The sequence below is a fragment of the Ptychodera flava genome, unplaced genomic scaffold (assembly GCF_041260155.1).
Source record: "Ptychodera flava strain L36383 unplaced genomic scaffold, AS_Pfla_20210202 Scaffold_29__1_contigs__length_4469600_pilon, whole genome shotgun sequence".
Lineage (NCBI taxonomy): Eukaryota > Metazoa > Hemichordata > Enteropneusta > Ptychoderidae > Ptychodera > Ptychodera flava.
Genome location: NW_027248351.1, coordinates 3,726,407 through 3,740,811, shown reverse-complemented (window position 1 = coordinate 3,740,811; position 14,405 = coordinate 3,726,407). Strand labels below are relative to the sequence as shown.

General features: G+C 39.5%; 1 protein-coding gene across 2 annotated transcripts in view; it reads left to right on the top strand.

Moving 5' to 3' along the window:
* LOC139127157 (streptococcal hemagglutinin-like) overlaps positions 1 to 14,405 on the top strand; it is an 85,983-nt gene that overhangs the window by 21,752 nt on the left and 49,826 nt on the right. For both annotated transcript variants that reach the window (XM_070693077.1, XM_070693076.1), the window contains exons 6-11: positions 1,152 to 1,664; positions 4,842 to 4,929; positions 6,211 to 6,288; positions 7,975 to 8,154; positions 12,231 to 12,374; positions 13,896 to 14,024. In XM_070693077.1, the coding sequence (XP_070549178.1) occupies positions 1,152 to 1,664; positions 4,842 to 4,929; positions 6,211 to 6,288; positions 7,975 to 8,154; positions 12,231 to 12,374; positions 13,896 to 14,024 (1,132 nt within the window). The remainder of the gene's footprint in view (positions 1 to 1,151; positions 1,665 to 4,841; positions 4,930 to 6,210; positions 6,289 to 7,974; positions 8,155 to 12,230; positions 12,375 to 13,895; positions 14,025 to 14,405) is intronic.

The window sequence follows — 14,405 nt, the reverse complement described above, 5'->3', positions numbered from 1 at the left end:
TATGCAATGGTGTGGCGAGCAAGGCACTTCGATGTATCAAATACCTGTTTCTACAGATTAAAACTGCAATTTATCATGGGCAGCCAAATGCCATGACATTATTTGATACTAAGACATCGACTGACTATGAAACCGATCAGTTAATTTAATGACGGTGCTTATGATGGCGTTATCGGAAGGTAGGACCATCTCAGGGAATCCGTCTAATCTCACCAAGGCTAAAGAGTACAAAACAACACAACCCCGTGCAACACCAATATAATGTAAAATAGGAAAAGTTAGCCTGTGGAATGCTTTCCATGTATACCTATAAAATGCACCATCGTCGAGGAACGTTTTGGGCTAGTAGTAGTAGTGTAGTATGGGTATCGCAAGCCCACAAGTTTGAGTCCAGTACACAGCAGCCGACTTTACTGAACAGAAATTTGAAGTTGGTCTGAACATCACCAATACTCGTCAATTTTCTGTCCTTACTAGCGGAGGTGGTTCTAGTGAAGGAGTAACTGAAGTACGATAATCTAGATAGTGCATTTCGTTCGCACTACAACTCGTATGGGAAATGAGTTCCTCAAAAGCGCCATTTTGCAGCAGTGACAACACACTGTACATCAGCAACAACCCTTGCTGTCTTGACTCCATTGATTTGTCAATGAGCGTATAACTTCCCCATTGACAACCAATCACATACGCTGTTTGAAATAGGTAACTCTTGGCATGTTTTAGGTACAGAACCACACCGAATCTTGCGTTAAACTTATGGTTCAAGCCTGTACCGGTATAGCGCTCTTTACGGCGACAGAATATACATGGTTCTGTACTGAATACTGGTAAAATATTACTGATAAATTTAGATCGCGTATATGTATCCCTGGCTAATATGTCTTTAAGTCAATTTTATGGTTACCATCCAATAATAGATTTTATCACAAATTTACTAATAATGTAGTATTTGAAATATGTTTTTGAAGCCCCCCCCCCTCCCCCAACTAAAATATTTGAAGGGATAACAGCGTGTAGAAAACAATGAATCATTGGATATCTCTCCAGCTACTGCGTTACATCTGGATCCAAGCTTTACATGACTTAACATTACAACAAACAAAATCAAATTACAGTTGAATGAAACTAATGAAATTGTTGTCTTTCCACAGGAGAAAACTGTGCTGGACCCGTTATCTGCTGTTTCTCAAGGTTCAGACGCTGTATCTGGAGCCAAAGATGCTGCTGTTTATCAAGGGTCAGACGCTGTATCTGGTGTCAAAGGTGCTGCTGTTTCTCAAGTGTCAGACGCTGTATCTGGAGCCAAAGATGCTGCTGTTTCTCAAGGGTCAGACGCTGTATCTGGAGCCAAAGATGCTGCTGTTTCTCAAGGGTCAGACGCTGTATCTGGAGCCAAAGATGCTGCTGTTTCTCAAGGGTCAGACGCTGTATCTGGAGCCAAAGATGCTGCTGTTTCTCAAGGGTCAGACGCTGTATCTGGAGCCAAAGATGCTGCTGTTTCTCAAGGGTCAGACGCTGTATCTGGAGCCAAAGATGCTGCTGTTTCTCAAGTGTCAGACGCTGTATCTGGTGTAAAAGGTGCTGCTGTTTCTCAAGGGTCAGGCGCTGTATCTGGAGCCAAAGATGCTATGCTTGTTGGTACAAATTTGACCAGTCAGGAAATGGTGAGTAAATGATAGTTTCTGATGCAAGACACACATGTTTCTTGTCATTTAAATAGAATGCTGGTATGTATGGCATTTGCTATGTTTCTCTGTCAGAACTGATTTATTTGTCAAATAAGGTGCCAAAACATGCAAACTAGACTAGGTTTTATTTTTGTTGATAAAATGTAACAATTATTCATAAGAGGTCGTATTATACATGAATCCTGCATATTTGACACAAAAAGGAACACTCAGGTGTAACTGGCGAGTTAGGGAGTCCTGTGACGTAATCACAGGAGGATTAAAGGGGAAGTAAAGCTCTATATCTTGCAGTTAAGGAGCCTGTGGAAAGGATATCCCGATAGTCACTGGATAAGTATTCTGATAACAGAAATTAATTTACATATAATTTAATTTTATTTTCATTTAAATTTATGTTGATCATTGGCGATTTAATTTGACCTGAGTATGAACTGGTCAAAAGCTTGTGGTGTACCATCTCTGGAGGTGCTTTATTAGTCCCTGCGGACAACGTCTGGCAGGAACTTATAGATTGGGCCTTACTGTCCGTCCGTCAGTGGCCATTTCTCAGACACCCCTGAACCGATTTATTTCAAACCTAGCACAAGGATAGAGCCCTTCACCATACAGATGCAAGTCGATTAGTTTCGTGCTACGATCCAATATGGCCGCCGGGCGGCCATTTTGTTGCCATTTTTTCATGTTTTTGAACAATATCTCAACTGTCCTTGAACTGATTTCGTTCAGTGTTGGTACATAGATAAAGTACAATGGTATATATATATACATGTCAATTTTTTTTCACGATATGATCCAATCTGGCAGCCATTTTGTTGCGATTTTTTCAAGTTTTTGGACCATAACTCAACTGTCCCTAGAATGATTTTGTTCAGTGTTAGTACATAAATGAAGTACTATGGAATTTTTGTCACCCTATGATTCAATATGGTCTCTGGGTGGCCATTTTGTTGAGATATTTTCATGTTTTTGAACTATATTTCAGCTGTCCCTGACCAGAGTTCATTCAGACTTGGTACACAGGCATTGTATTTTAGTGTCCATGTGCATATCAATTTGTTTTGTAATAATATCCAAGATTGCAAAATTTTGTCTTTTAGCCATAAATGAATTATCCCTGAACTCAATTCAAAGTTGGTACATGGAGATGTATTATAGTGTGCATGTGTAAAAGTTTATAGTCCAATGAGATCCAATATAGTTAGTGTGATGTGATTCAGTATGTGCTCCAGATGGCCATTTAGTTGTTTTTGCTATGTAATACATATATATCACTATAGGGAAAAAGTGCGTGACTAGAGCGAGAAACTGACGCTTTCTCGCAATCGGTGAGAATCTCTTCTTATTATGCTGTCGGTGAGAAAATTTTAATCTCCACTGGAAATTGGTGAGAAATGCACTCCTTGGCGAGAATCAAGTGTGACATCAAATTCTCACCGGTGAGAATGGAAATTCTCACTAAGTACAGCGAGAATTGAAATTCACTGGCGAGAATCATCAAGACTCGCCGGTCGGAGTCTTTATGATTCTTGCCAATGAACTGCGAGTCTTGATGATTCTCGCCAGTGAATTTCAATTCTCGCTGTACTTAGTGAGAATTTCCATTCTCACCGGTGAGAATTTATTCTCTCACTTGATTCTCGCCAAGGTGTGCATTTCTCACCAATCTCCAGTGGAGATTAAAATTTCTCACCGACAGCGGTGAGAATAAGAAGAGATTCTCACCGATTGCGAGAAAGTGTCAGTTTCTCGCTCTAGTCACGCACTTTTTCCCTATAGTGTATATATGTCTCTTATGCTACCTGTAGAACTATGAAAGAAAATGCATAAGTCCAGAGAGCACACTGGAACCAAATGACTGTTGTTTGCACAGGATAAACAACCAGTGATAGTGCAGGCACAATTGACTGCTCTAGTGTTTATCCTGTACAAACAATTCAGTCACTGGGTTCCTTCCTGTTAATGATATGAAGACAATTAAAGGCGGAGCCTCCCTTTAAAAGGGCGCCAACCTATGGCGGCGTTCATTGTGTAAGTGGACACCAAACAGGCAACATGAGGGCAGACGCTCCAGAAAATGCCACTTTTTAGTTTTTTCCGACCGCAAAAACGCTGACAGACTGCCAAGCGGTCAGCACGAAGCTGCTGCCAATCGAACTCTGTGGTTATATTCAAATTCTAACGTGACTGGAAGACGTTTTTTAAGGAAATTCGAGTGTGGTGCTGGGGAATAAATGACCATTGGCAATTTGAACCGACCGTCAATCAAACGGTTATATAAGCTCAATTTGCAGGATTAGCAAAAGGTGACAAAAGATTGAAATCAGTTTGTGTAATTAATGTAATAGAAATCAAACATCGTACTGGCCATGTGTTTGACTGGGAGGAGAACTCCACTAATGCGAGAACCAGGGATTGAAAAGTGCGGCTTTAAGTGTGTGTAAGAAAAAACACTTCGAAATATCTCCTGCAGTTGCTTTTGATCAATACATGTGACTGTTTTGCTACCTATAGAAATATGAAAGAAAATGCGTGATCTACCAGGTCAGAGAGTATCTGTAATGTGCAAATGTGGCATGCATATATCACATATACTATAAGTGCATCCAGCCAAATGAATAAGAATATTCAAGAAATAATATCCAGTGACTAATGAATCATGACATATATGCATGCGTGAATTTTTTTAGTCACGGTACAGTTTTAAGAAAAGGGCCACCTTTTCCTTCATTTTGAGCACTAACCCAACATGTCACAGCCACTTTGGTTCAAACTTACTATAGGGCTGTATAATGTGCAAATGAATTCTCATTGAAGTATGGTTCAAAATGCTGCCTGGTAGCCATTTTATTCAGAAGTATGGAGCCCCAATTCAGACGTGCCTCAGCCAATTTGGTTCAAACTTGGCACAGCGTTAATGACCATGACATGCATGTTCTAGGAAGTTTTGTCGTGATATAATAGAAAATGACTGCCAGGTTGAAGGCCCTCAGTATATGTCGAAAATCATATCAAAGTTCCAAAGATTTAAGCAACATATATTGAACCAGCGGGGACTGTGTCATCGACTGATGACTTGTTGCGTAAATAATGCATTCTCCTATGACAGATGCATGCCATTTTGAAATGAAATCTGTATGTATGCTTTGTTGACAGGAACTGCTAGAGTATTTTGCAAATGAAATTGGATCAAAGCTGCAATCATCGTTCACAAATGAGACAACACATGTGATTGTCAAAACAGGTAAAGTGCTCAAAAGAAGAAAATATCACCTTTTTAGTTAACAAGAGGAGTCTTTGAATGATAGAATGCTGTTTAGCCTGGTGATTGGATGGTATCTGTAGCCCTAATCTGTGCTTTCGCTGGTGCTCATAACGCTCGTAAATTATGAAAAATGAAAATTTAACAAGATGTGATTGGTCATTTACCGACAATTTTGCCATTTTAAGCCCAGATTTTCAGTAGAGAATATTGATCTTTGCATGAAAACCACCCTCACTGGCGCCCAAAAACACACGCATGGGTCAATGATCAACATCACATGACTACATAACCATTGCTACAATAAGCATGCATGAAAAAGTTTCAAGCTCTTCCTATCATTTTATTGTAGTATCAATGCATGGTCTATCAGGTATAGTTTCGAGACACCCAAATATTGTCACATGCTAGCTGTCAACTTACTTATCAGCATACAAATGTCAGATAGGAGAGAAAAGGAAACGGGTCGGGGAGATCGAAGAGGAATGTTATGAATACTTTCAGTGTTAAAATAATCGGTGGCAATGGTGGCAAGTTTTTTACCCATTTACCACCAAAAATTCTTGATGGTGGTATTTTTTTTGCCACTTGTTTCTGCCACTGAGAAATTTGACGAGACTACATCCAGGCTGTTTTGTCGTATTGTCACGAAATACGAACATGCGATCCAACCATATTATCACTTTAGACTTGCAAAACATTTTATATGGGAGCGCCAGTACCCGTTCTGGTTTCTGTACAAAAAAATAAGGTTGCAACATTTTGCACCCCATAAGAAAACATTGCATGAATCAACACATCTTATTGGTTCATTGTGAATTCGTTGCTAGCATGACATCTGGCTTTTTTGCATAGTCTGTAGATCACATCAGACAGTTTATTGAAGAATTGCAATGTAGGATTATTTGACATTTTTTTCTTTTCAGTTTTTGGTCAAATCAGCCAAGGTTTCTCAGCACAATATGTCTTGACAAGATTCCTCCTCACGCGAATAATAGGGAGCCCATTGATATTTTTTCAATTGTATTCACTATGTAATTACCCTAGCATTATGAGCACTGAGAAATGTACATTTATTACATTATTGATGAGGTCTGTTAATCAAAGTTCAATAGATCCTGGAGGAAAGATTTGGCAAAAATAGAAACTGAAATGTATACTGTAGTACTAAGGACATTTTCAAATGTGGGGGAAAAAAACTTTCGCTAAATTATGTTACAGATAACAATACAGTGTGTTTATTCCGTATACTTCTTTTCACAGATTCTAATCTTGTTTGTGAAAGGACGCTTAAATACTTCTTTGGAATTGCAGCACGCAAATGGGTCGTCAGCTTCAATTGTAAGTCTCTTATTAAACATTAACATACCAGTTATTTATCCTTACCATGAGGCGACATATGCAGTTATCTGAATGCACATGCTAAATTCTTCTGTGTATATATATGCCCTGCCTGGTAATCTACTGGAATACCTCCACAGGGAAGGAAAATGTACATGCAAACTTCAAGGAAGCGTGTATGAAGTTACTTAATTATTATCAGTGATGTGTTTTAAGCTTATAGTCACTATAACAAATGACCCCAAACTTGTTATCTGTAAAATGATACATCTTTTGGGATACAGGCATGCTTACTAGATACATTTATAACACACCATGCTGTTCTGTGATTAACTACATGTCACATGACCATGAAATAGATCATCAAAGTACCTTTGAAGCCACTAGCTCAAAAATGGTGTCATTAAGTGAATACCATCAATAACAAAGTTAAACTAATGAAGGCATTTCATATGCTAAAGGGGTAGGCCGGCTTGCATAGTCTCGCTTGCCAGACCTCGTCACTTCGCCACTATAAAGTGCACCACTGCGGTAGGACATGTGTGGGCTGATGCAATTCGATGGGGTCTGTGCTACAATTGATTTCCTTATTCCAAGATTTTTATACCACAATGTAATAGTGTTTTCTCTAGGACAGGCGATTGCGTGAATCCCCCTATCTAATCAAAATCCCCCATAAAATAATCACTAATGGGCGACTTGTTGCCCTTCTTCAATGAGGTTTTATCTCATGATATACAAAGAGTGTTTGTAGTAAGCATTCCCCTGCATGTTTACTGTCTATGATGTAATATCATACAGTTGATGTAATCTACTATCTGTAGCTATAGTGAAGGGATACAAGCTTGCTTTATTGGATAATTGGTAAGTGCTATAACCTTAAATTTGGTAATACCTTGTACAAAAGCTTAATTTGCATAATTTATTATAGTCCCCCTTCATTTACAACCAAATCCCCATATATTTGAAGCCAATGGGGGACATTCCCCCTTTTCTCAAAATCCTGAGAAAACACTCCAATTACATAACTCAATCGGCATTTAAGAAAACAGGTGAACTTATCATATATATTCAATAGGAGGGGCTTGTAAAAATAACTGCCAAAAACTAAATGCGACTTGTGTAACTCACCATGCCAATCAGCTCATCACAAGTGATACACACATGACATGATGTATCACTAATACTAAGAGGGATTCCTCCTAGTTCAAGGGTCATTTGTAATATGTATTTGGTGCTTCATATGCCCAGCCCACATCATTACAGTGGGATGAAGTGATTATCGCCACACCCTCACCTCTTGTGACCCAACTCAGGGCTTCGCAACTCGCCCTGTCCTACCACCAGCAATGCACTTTTTACTGGCAAAGCGACAAGGTCTGTAGTGAGACTAGTGCTTGCACGCTTTGTCAAGAAATTTGCACAATTACTGTAGTGGAGAATTACTGATGTGCAAGTCAAAATAATATCAGTATGAGCATGTGGTTTGTTATAATGCTTGTTTATTACCCAACATGAGGGTTAACAAAATAGTATGACTCTATTTCCTTTATCGTACAGCCTCAGAGCAATGCTATATTTCTTGTCACCTGACAGACCTTCAGAGTAATTAACAGGCAATTATAGCCCAAACGACAAGTCAAAAAGTGGTAATTACTCTGGTATGACACTCACTATCATTTACAGGGATTCTAGCATGTGTAGAGGAAGGTCGTGTTATCCCCGAAGAACAGTATGAGGTTTGTGGTGATGTTGTTAATGGACATAACCATAAAGGGCCTCTGAAAGCCAGACTGACTACAAACAAATTACTGTTTCAAGACTATGAAATATGCTGTGTGGGCTCAGTGCTGGGAATAAGTAAAGGTATGTTTCTCCTATCACCTTTGAAACCTCTGCTGGTATATATGCTGGTATTTGTGGGTAATATTCAGTGTTTATCAACAAAATGCTGCACATCCTTTCACCACCATGGTTTGGCCCAAGTCCATTGTTATCAATGGTGATTATGGACCTGTTTACAGGGAATTGGGGGTGAACAGGTTAAGATAGTCATGTTGCATACAGGTCAAATACGTTTTTGAAGGACATTTTGCATTAGAGATGAACTGTGCATTGAAGGGAGAATCTTTGAATTTTATGAAATATTATTCTATTCCTGCGTGTAATAAAATAATTCATGTTTTTCAGCAAAACCTGGGCATGGGCATATGATAAATTGGTTATTACCCGATATCACCTGTTCCTTGTCTCATATCAGCATGTGGGTTTTACCAGACACTAGACGAAGTCTAGTGTCTGGTACAACCCAAATGACAATCTCAGATATGACACAGGAACAGGTGATATTGGGTAATAACCTCATAGTATCAGCTGTGCATGAAGTTTACAGGCAGTGCCAAACAAAGCATTTGAAAAATATTGAGTTTGAACAGCTAATAGCTATGCATTCTTGCTAACTTAAAATAAAGGATTTTCAGTGGGATCACTTTCACTCCAGCTTTTGGCCATACAAATTTTGACGTGGCCACAAATCGGTATAGGCCCTGAGAACGGAATACTGGCCATGTCTATGAATATTTGGCGTGAACCAGAGGGATAAAAATTCAAAGAGAAAGCTGGTCAGACTGCGAGTAACGCAGGGCTCGAAATTAACGGTAGTCCCACATCCCGGACTACCAATTCCTGTTTCGGGGCTACCATTTACCTAATTTGGTAGTCCACTTGGGCTACCGTGAGTACACGCGTCGTGCAAAACATGCAAAACATCACGGTCACTCAACCATGAAAATACACTGGATAATTGCCCCACACGTATAGTTAACTACACGTGCTGTGTAGAATACATTTTGAACAATCCAATTTGATACACAAATGTAACAATATTTTTATCAGTAACTGTCAAACTAAATCACTCACGTCCAATCAAGATGTCGGGAAAAAAAGGAACATGCGCAAACATGACGGGATGCTCGCATCTAAAACACAGTACACTTTTTTGGGCTCTTTCTGCACTGATAATATGCAATCTAACGTAGTTATATCAGATATAATCAGACATTACATAACGCTTAGTCAACAACTTCAGATACCAATAGCTTGGCCGGTACTACTTTATGCCAAGGTATTGTACAGTGAAGCGGCACAAACTCAATCTCGTGTAAACCTTGACAACAGTATTATCATTTCAGGACATCGGAATTTGTTCCTACTTTTATTAATTTGAACTAACATATGGCTTGTAGTATATTTATAGGTCCTAATCTGTGAAAATTAGGGTACAATGTTCAAAGAAGTTCAAGGCGAACGATTATCTGTATGAGTGAAGTGTGTAAGGCAAAATCTCTTCCCGCACACTGGCTTTAATCGCTATCTCTAATCACTTTTGCAAACAGCTTACGAGATGGCAAATAACTTTAATTAGAAGCTCCATACCCGTTGAAAAGCCCATTTGCCGGGGTGAATATGCCTTGAAAGTGCACTGTTATTTAGATGGGAACGTCCCGTCATGTTTTGTTTTAGGGCTTGCCGCGGCAGCATGTTGCTCTGTGTGAAGTGTGGAGAATTCAATCATTTTTGAAACATCGCAATTTGTACACATATAAACGTGATCGTGCTAAAATGTTGCTCATTCCAGACATTCGCAGATTTTTGGAGTGAACATATCGTCATTCTGCACTGCTGTCGAACTTTTACCATCAAAATGAGTCTGTTGAATTATTTTTGTGTATCAGAACAACCTCGCAGTTTGAGTTCGAATATAGTCGCGTCGTCTAACAGCGAACAGGGAGAAACTGCCCCCAAAAGAGCTAAAGTCGGAAGAGTTAGGAAATTTCAGCAGTCAATGAGTCGTTGAATAGAACTGAAAGCTCCAGCTAGACGGGTCCATGCCATGCCGACGTCGACGTAAATGCCAGCAAGACTGCTTTGATAACCTTGTGTGTGAGGGAAATAAACAATCGCTTCAGGTCTTTCGACGAAGACCCCGTGCTCAGAGCCGCGAATGTTTTCAATCCGACTAATTGGCCCCAAGATAATAATGAGCTACGTAATTATGGCCGTGATGATATCATGACCCTGACGCGACATTTTCGCGACTTGTTAGATAGACGTACCGACTTTCGCGAAGATGAGGCATTAGCTGAATGGACTGGTCTAAAAGCTACCGTCAACATGATGTTGCGGCAAATGCAGGTTTGCGGTTTTTAGACGTCTGGCAGCGCATACTTCGCCAAGATCGGGTTGAGTTTTATAGAAATATCGTGTGGCTTGTGAAAATAGTTCTGCTGATACCTATACATACCAGCGAGTGTGAGAGAGGATTTTCCTTAATTGGTCGAATCAAATCAGACTGGCGTGCGGCACTGAACACGGGAACTATGTGTGCGTTGATTAGAATCGCGCTTCATGGGCCAGCTGTCAATGAATTTAATCCGAGCCACGCGATTGACCTTTGGTATCGAGCGGGTCAGCGACTATGTCGTCCTGACTAGCCGACTGCGCACCATACAAATTTGACAATTTAAACTCCATATCTTGCCTGATTCACTGACATGTTTAATTAAAGTGTTTCCCAAATAACAATAAAAATACACTGCACTGCTTCATGATTATGTAGTACAAAGCATGGTGTATTTTATTAAAAATAATGGCTGACAGATGGCGGGCTACCAGTCCTTGGCTTTGGACTACCAAATTCTGAAAATGGTAGCCCAAGTGGACTACCCAAAAAAAAGTTAATTTCGAGCCCTGTAACGCAAACAAATTATCTCCAATGTAATCCCAAATTCTACACTCGGCTATCCCTCTGGTCAGTCCACAACCACTGCACTGGATAGTTTGATGACCATTGCCCACTGAGGGGCAATCGGCACTGAACAATAGCTGTGTCCGCGGGACTTATAGATTGGGTCCTGTCCGTCCGCAGCCGTTTCTCAGACACTGGTGAACCGATTTCGGTCAAACTTGGCACAAAGACAATACACTCCGGCATACAGATGCATATTATTTTTATTTCACGATACGATTCAATATGGCCATGTGGCAGCCCTTTTTGTTGCGATTTTTTTTATGTCTTTGAAGCACAACTCCTGTAAACTCAAACATCCCTGAACTGATTTTGTTCAAACTTGTACAAACGGCAAAATGTGCATTTTTCTTCGAAGTAAACCTGTTTACGGCACAAAAAATCTCCCCAAGTTGGTTTATAACAAGCGAGGGACGCCGTAGTGATGCTAATTTATATGCTTTCAATCACGGAATGATGCGTTAAAGATGTGAACGGAAGTTTTGCTGTGTATTCAGTCACGCAAGGAGTACCCATGATAATGACTTGTTGACCAGGTACATAATCATATGCATAGCCACACCAGTAGCATCCCGTTTATGGTGGGCTTATTTCTCTCCGGGCTGCAAGATTCCAGCCTTTAACTACCCCCACCCCAACCCCCACTGTAAATAACAGCAGGCCAACTGGATGTTGACTACAGTGTTAACATTATCAATGAGTTTGATCTGATAACTCGTTCCCAACTTCCTGTAATTGTAATTAGCCACTTTATGGGCTTGGACTGGCAAACATAATTTAAACCTATCATGGTAAAGGCCACATTCATGTATTCAAAATGCAGTGAGTTCAAGAAACCCTAAATATAAAATATTGCTCTGATTGCTTTGCATTTTGATAGTAGCCTTCTTTTGGTATTATTCCTTGTGTGAAGTACTACTTGTCATACAAAAAATTTTGCCCGTTATGTACTGAACCATAGACCCTAAAGGGTCTATGACTGAACAGACAGACAATTTTTTTTCAGTACCATGCTAGCAATGTTTCCTATCAAATGTGGGCGACACAACATTATTGGCAGTATTTATTTTTGTTTATTCTAATTATTTGCAAAGTTCAACCCATATCTGATTCAAAGTGACTCTGTTGGTTTCAGATCAATTAAATTGGATACTACAATTGAGTGGTGCTGATATAATCACCAACCCATCTTTGTTTAGCAATGATCAAAGCAAAAAACATGTCATTATCATGGACCCTGATGCTGATGATGATATGCCCGATACCATCGATTGCAATAGTAAGTAGTTTTTACAAATGTTTACGTAATTTGTACTGGAGAATGTAAATGAAAGTATGTATAGATTGTTTTTAGTTCTTTGGACCAATGATCCAAAGGACATACATGATCACTGTGTATGCGCCATATGCAATGTGGTGCATGCTGTATTACCAAGAGCCGTTGACACCCACTGTTTGAAAATGCTTCTGTAACTTTTGCTTAAATTTGGCAAGATGGACACTTTGGTCAGTGCCTCCAGCATGCTATTTCGATTTTTTGACCGAATCATTGCAAGTGCTATTTTTTGTCATATTTTGAGGTAACTGTTGCTGTTTCAAATGAACGTGTCATGCATATCAACTGGACTACTTTCAGAAGGTACACGAAATACTTTGATCTCGTAATTATTTGTAAATGCAGACAGCAATAATATGACCAATGTCTATGATTTTTGAGGTGATTGTTAAAATATATTAATAATGTTTAATATTATATTCATAGACCAAGTAATTACAAGGGTGTGACGTCACACTATAGTAATATGAAATCGATACATTTCATAATACTATAGTGTGACGTCACTACTACCGGAACTACTTTCAGTATGTAAACAAACAAAAACGAAGCAAAAATATGATGTCGACAGAGTTTGGGAAACATTGGGTAAGAAATAATAGAACACAATCTTGTGAAAATATGGTTCTGAAGTGTTTTCTCATTTTTTGTGGGCATCTTGCTATGGCGATTGTCGTCTGCTCTGCGCAATCATTCAAAGATTTAGACACTGATAAGCTACTTGGACGGCATCTACACCCGTCCGACAGATTCAGTCAAATGTAAACAACCCCCCTTTCACCAAGCCACATCTGTCTCAGTGTCTCCCTTCCAGTCATCAGACTAGCGGCTGCACCTGTGGGAATGTTTTCCGGACCCACCGGTGTCGCCGGTGCAGTGGGTTGCGCAGCGATAGCGAGCATTGAAGCGTTGTGCCGACGTTATTTATGATACAAGTGACAGTTCACAGGATTGAAATGTTGAATTTTACTTCAGGGACTTTTGTGACTATTGAATTTTTTGTAAAATGTTGAATCTTTGAACTGTTCGACTAGCGTTTTCTCAGAATTCGACGTTGTACATGTCCACTTCACTTCGAATGACCATGTTTGATCGTTTTATGAATGAACGCTATTCGCCTGAGAACTTTTCTCTGTATCAAATTAATGCGCAAAAAAAAATGAAGTCTAAACGGTTTTAAAATGGATTTTTTTTGCAAAAGTAAACATTGTAATGGGTCTATGAATATAATAAATACATAATTTCCCAATATTTGTCACTTGTATAACGTCATCAAGGACTCGTGATTCCACCCATAGCTGTATCCCTCCTCGCCTGTCGGCTCGGAGGGATACAGCCGAATCACTCGTCCTCGATGACGTAATACTCGTGTGAAATACTGTGAGATTATATGTAATAGATTTCTCCCAGGATTTTTATTTCTGTAAGTTGCATGTTGACACAATTTTACACATGTTTTGGTAGGTAAATCTGTGTTGGTGGCCAGTATACCATGGATATTTGATAGTGTATCTCAGTACAGTCTTCAGCTCATCTCGCCGTATCTATTGTTTGATATCAAAGATACCCATGTAGATGACAGCAATAAATCAGGTATCTTGCTTTCTTTTCTTTTTATTGCTCTGGGGTGAACACTGGTTTATTAGTCCCCGCGGACGAAGTCAGGCAGGGACATATAGATTGGTGTCTGTCCGTCTGTCCGTCCACAGCCATTGCTCAGACTGCTGAACCATTTTTGTTCAAACTTGGAACAAAGACATTTAACTCAGGCATACAGTTATTTTTATTTTGCGATAGGATCTAATATGGCCATTTTGTTGCAATTATGCAGTTCTTTGAAGCATGACTCAGGGTTTTACACCATTGTTGCCAGCGAAATAAAACTGGTATTTTCACCACCTATATGCAAATGATATGAAATAGTCCTGCCTTTCTGTAAGAATATTGTGATGAGGAGTATTCTGTACTTTTACT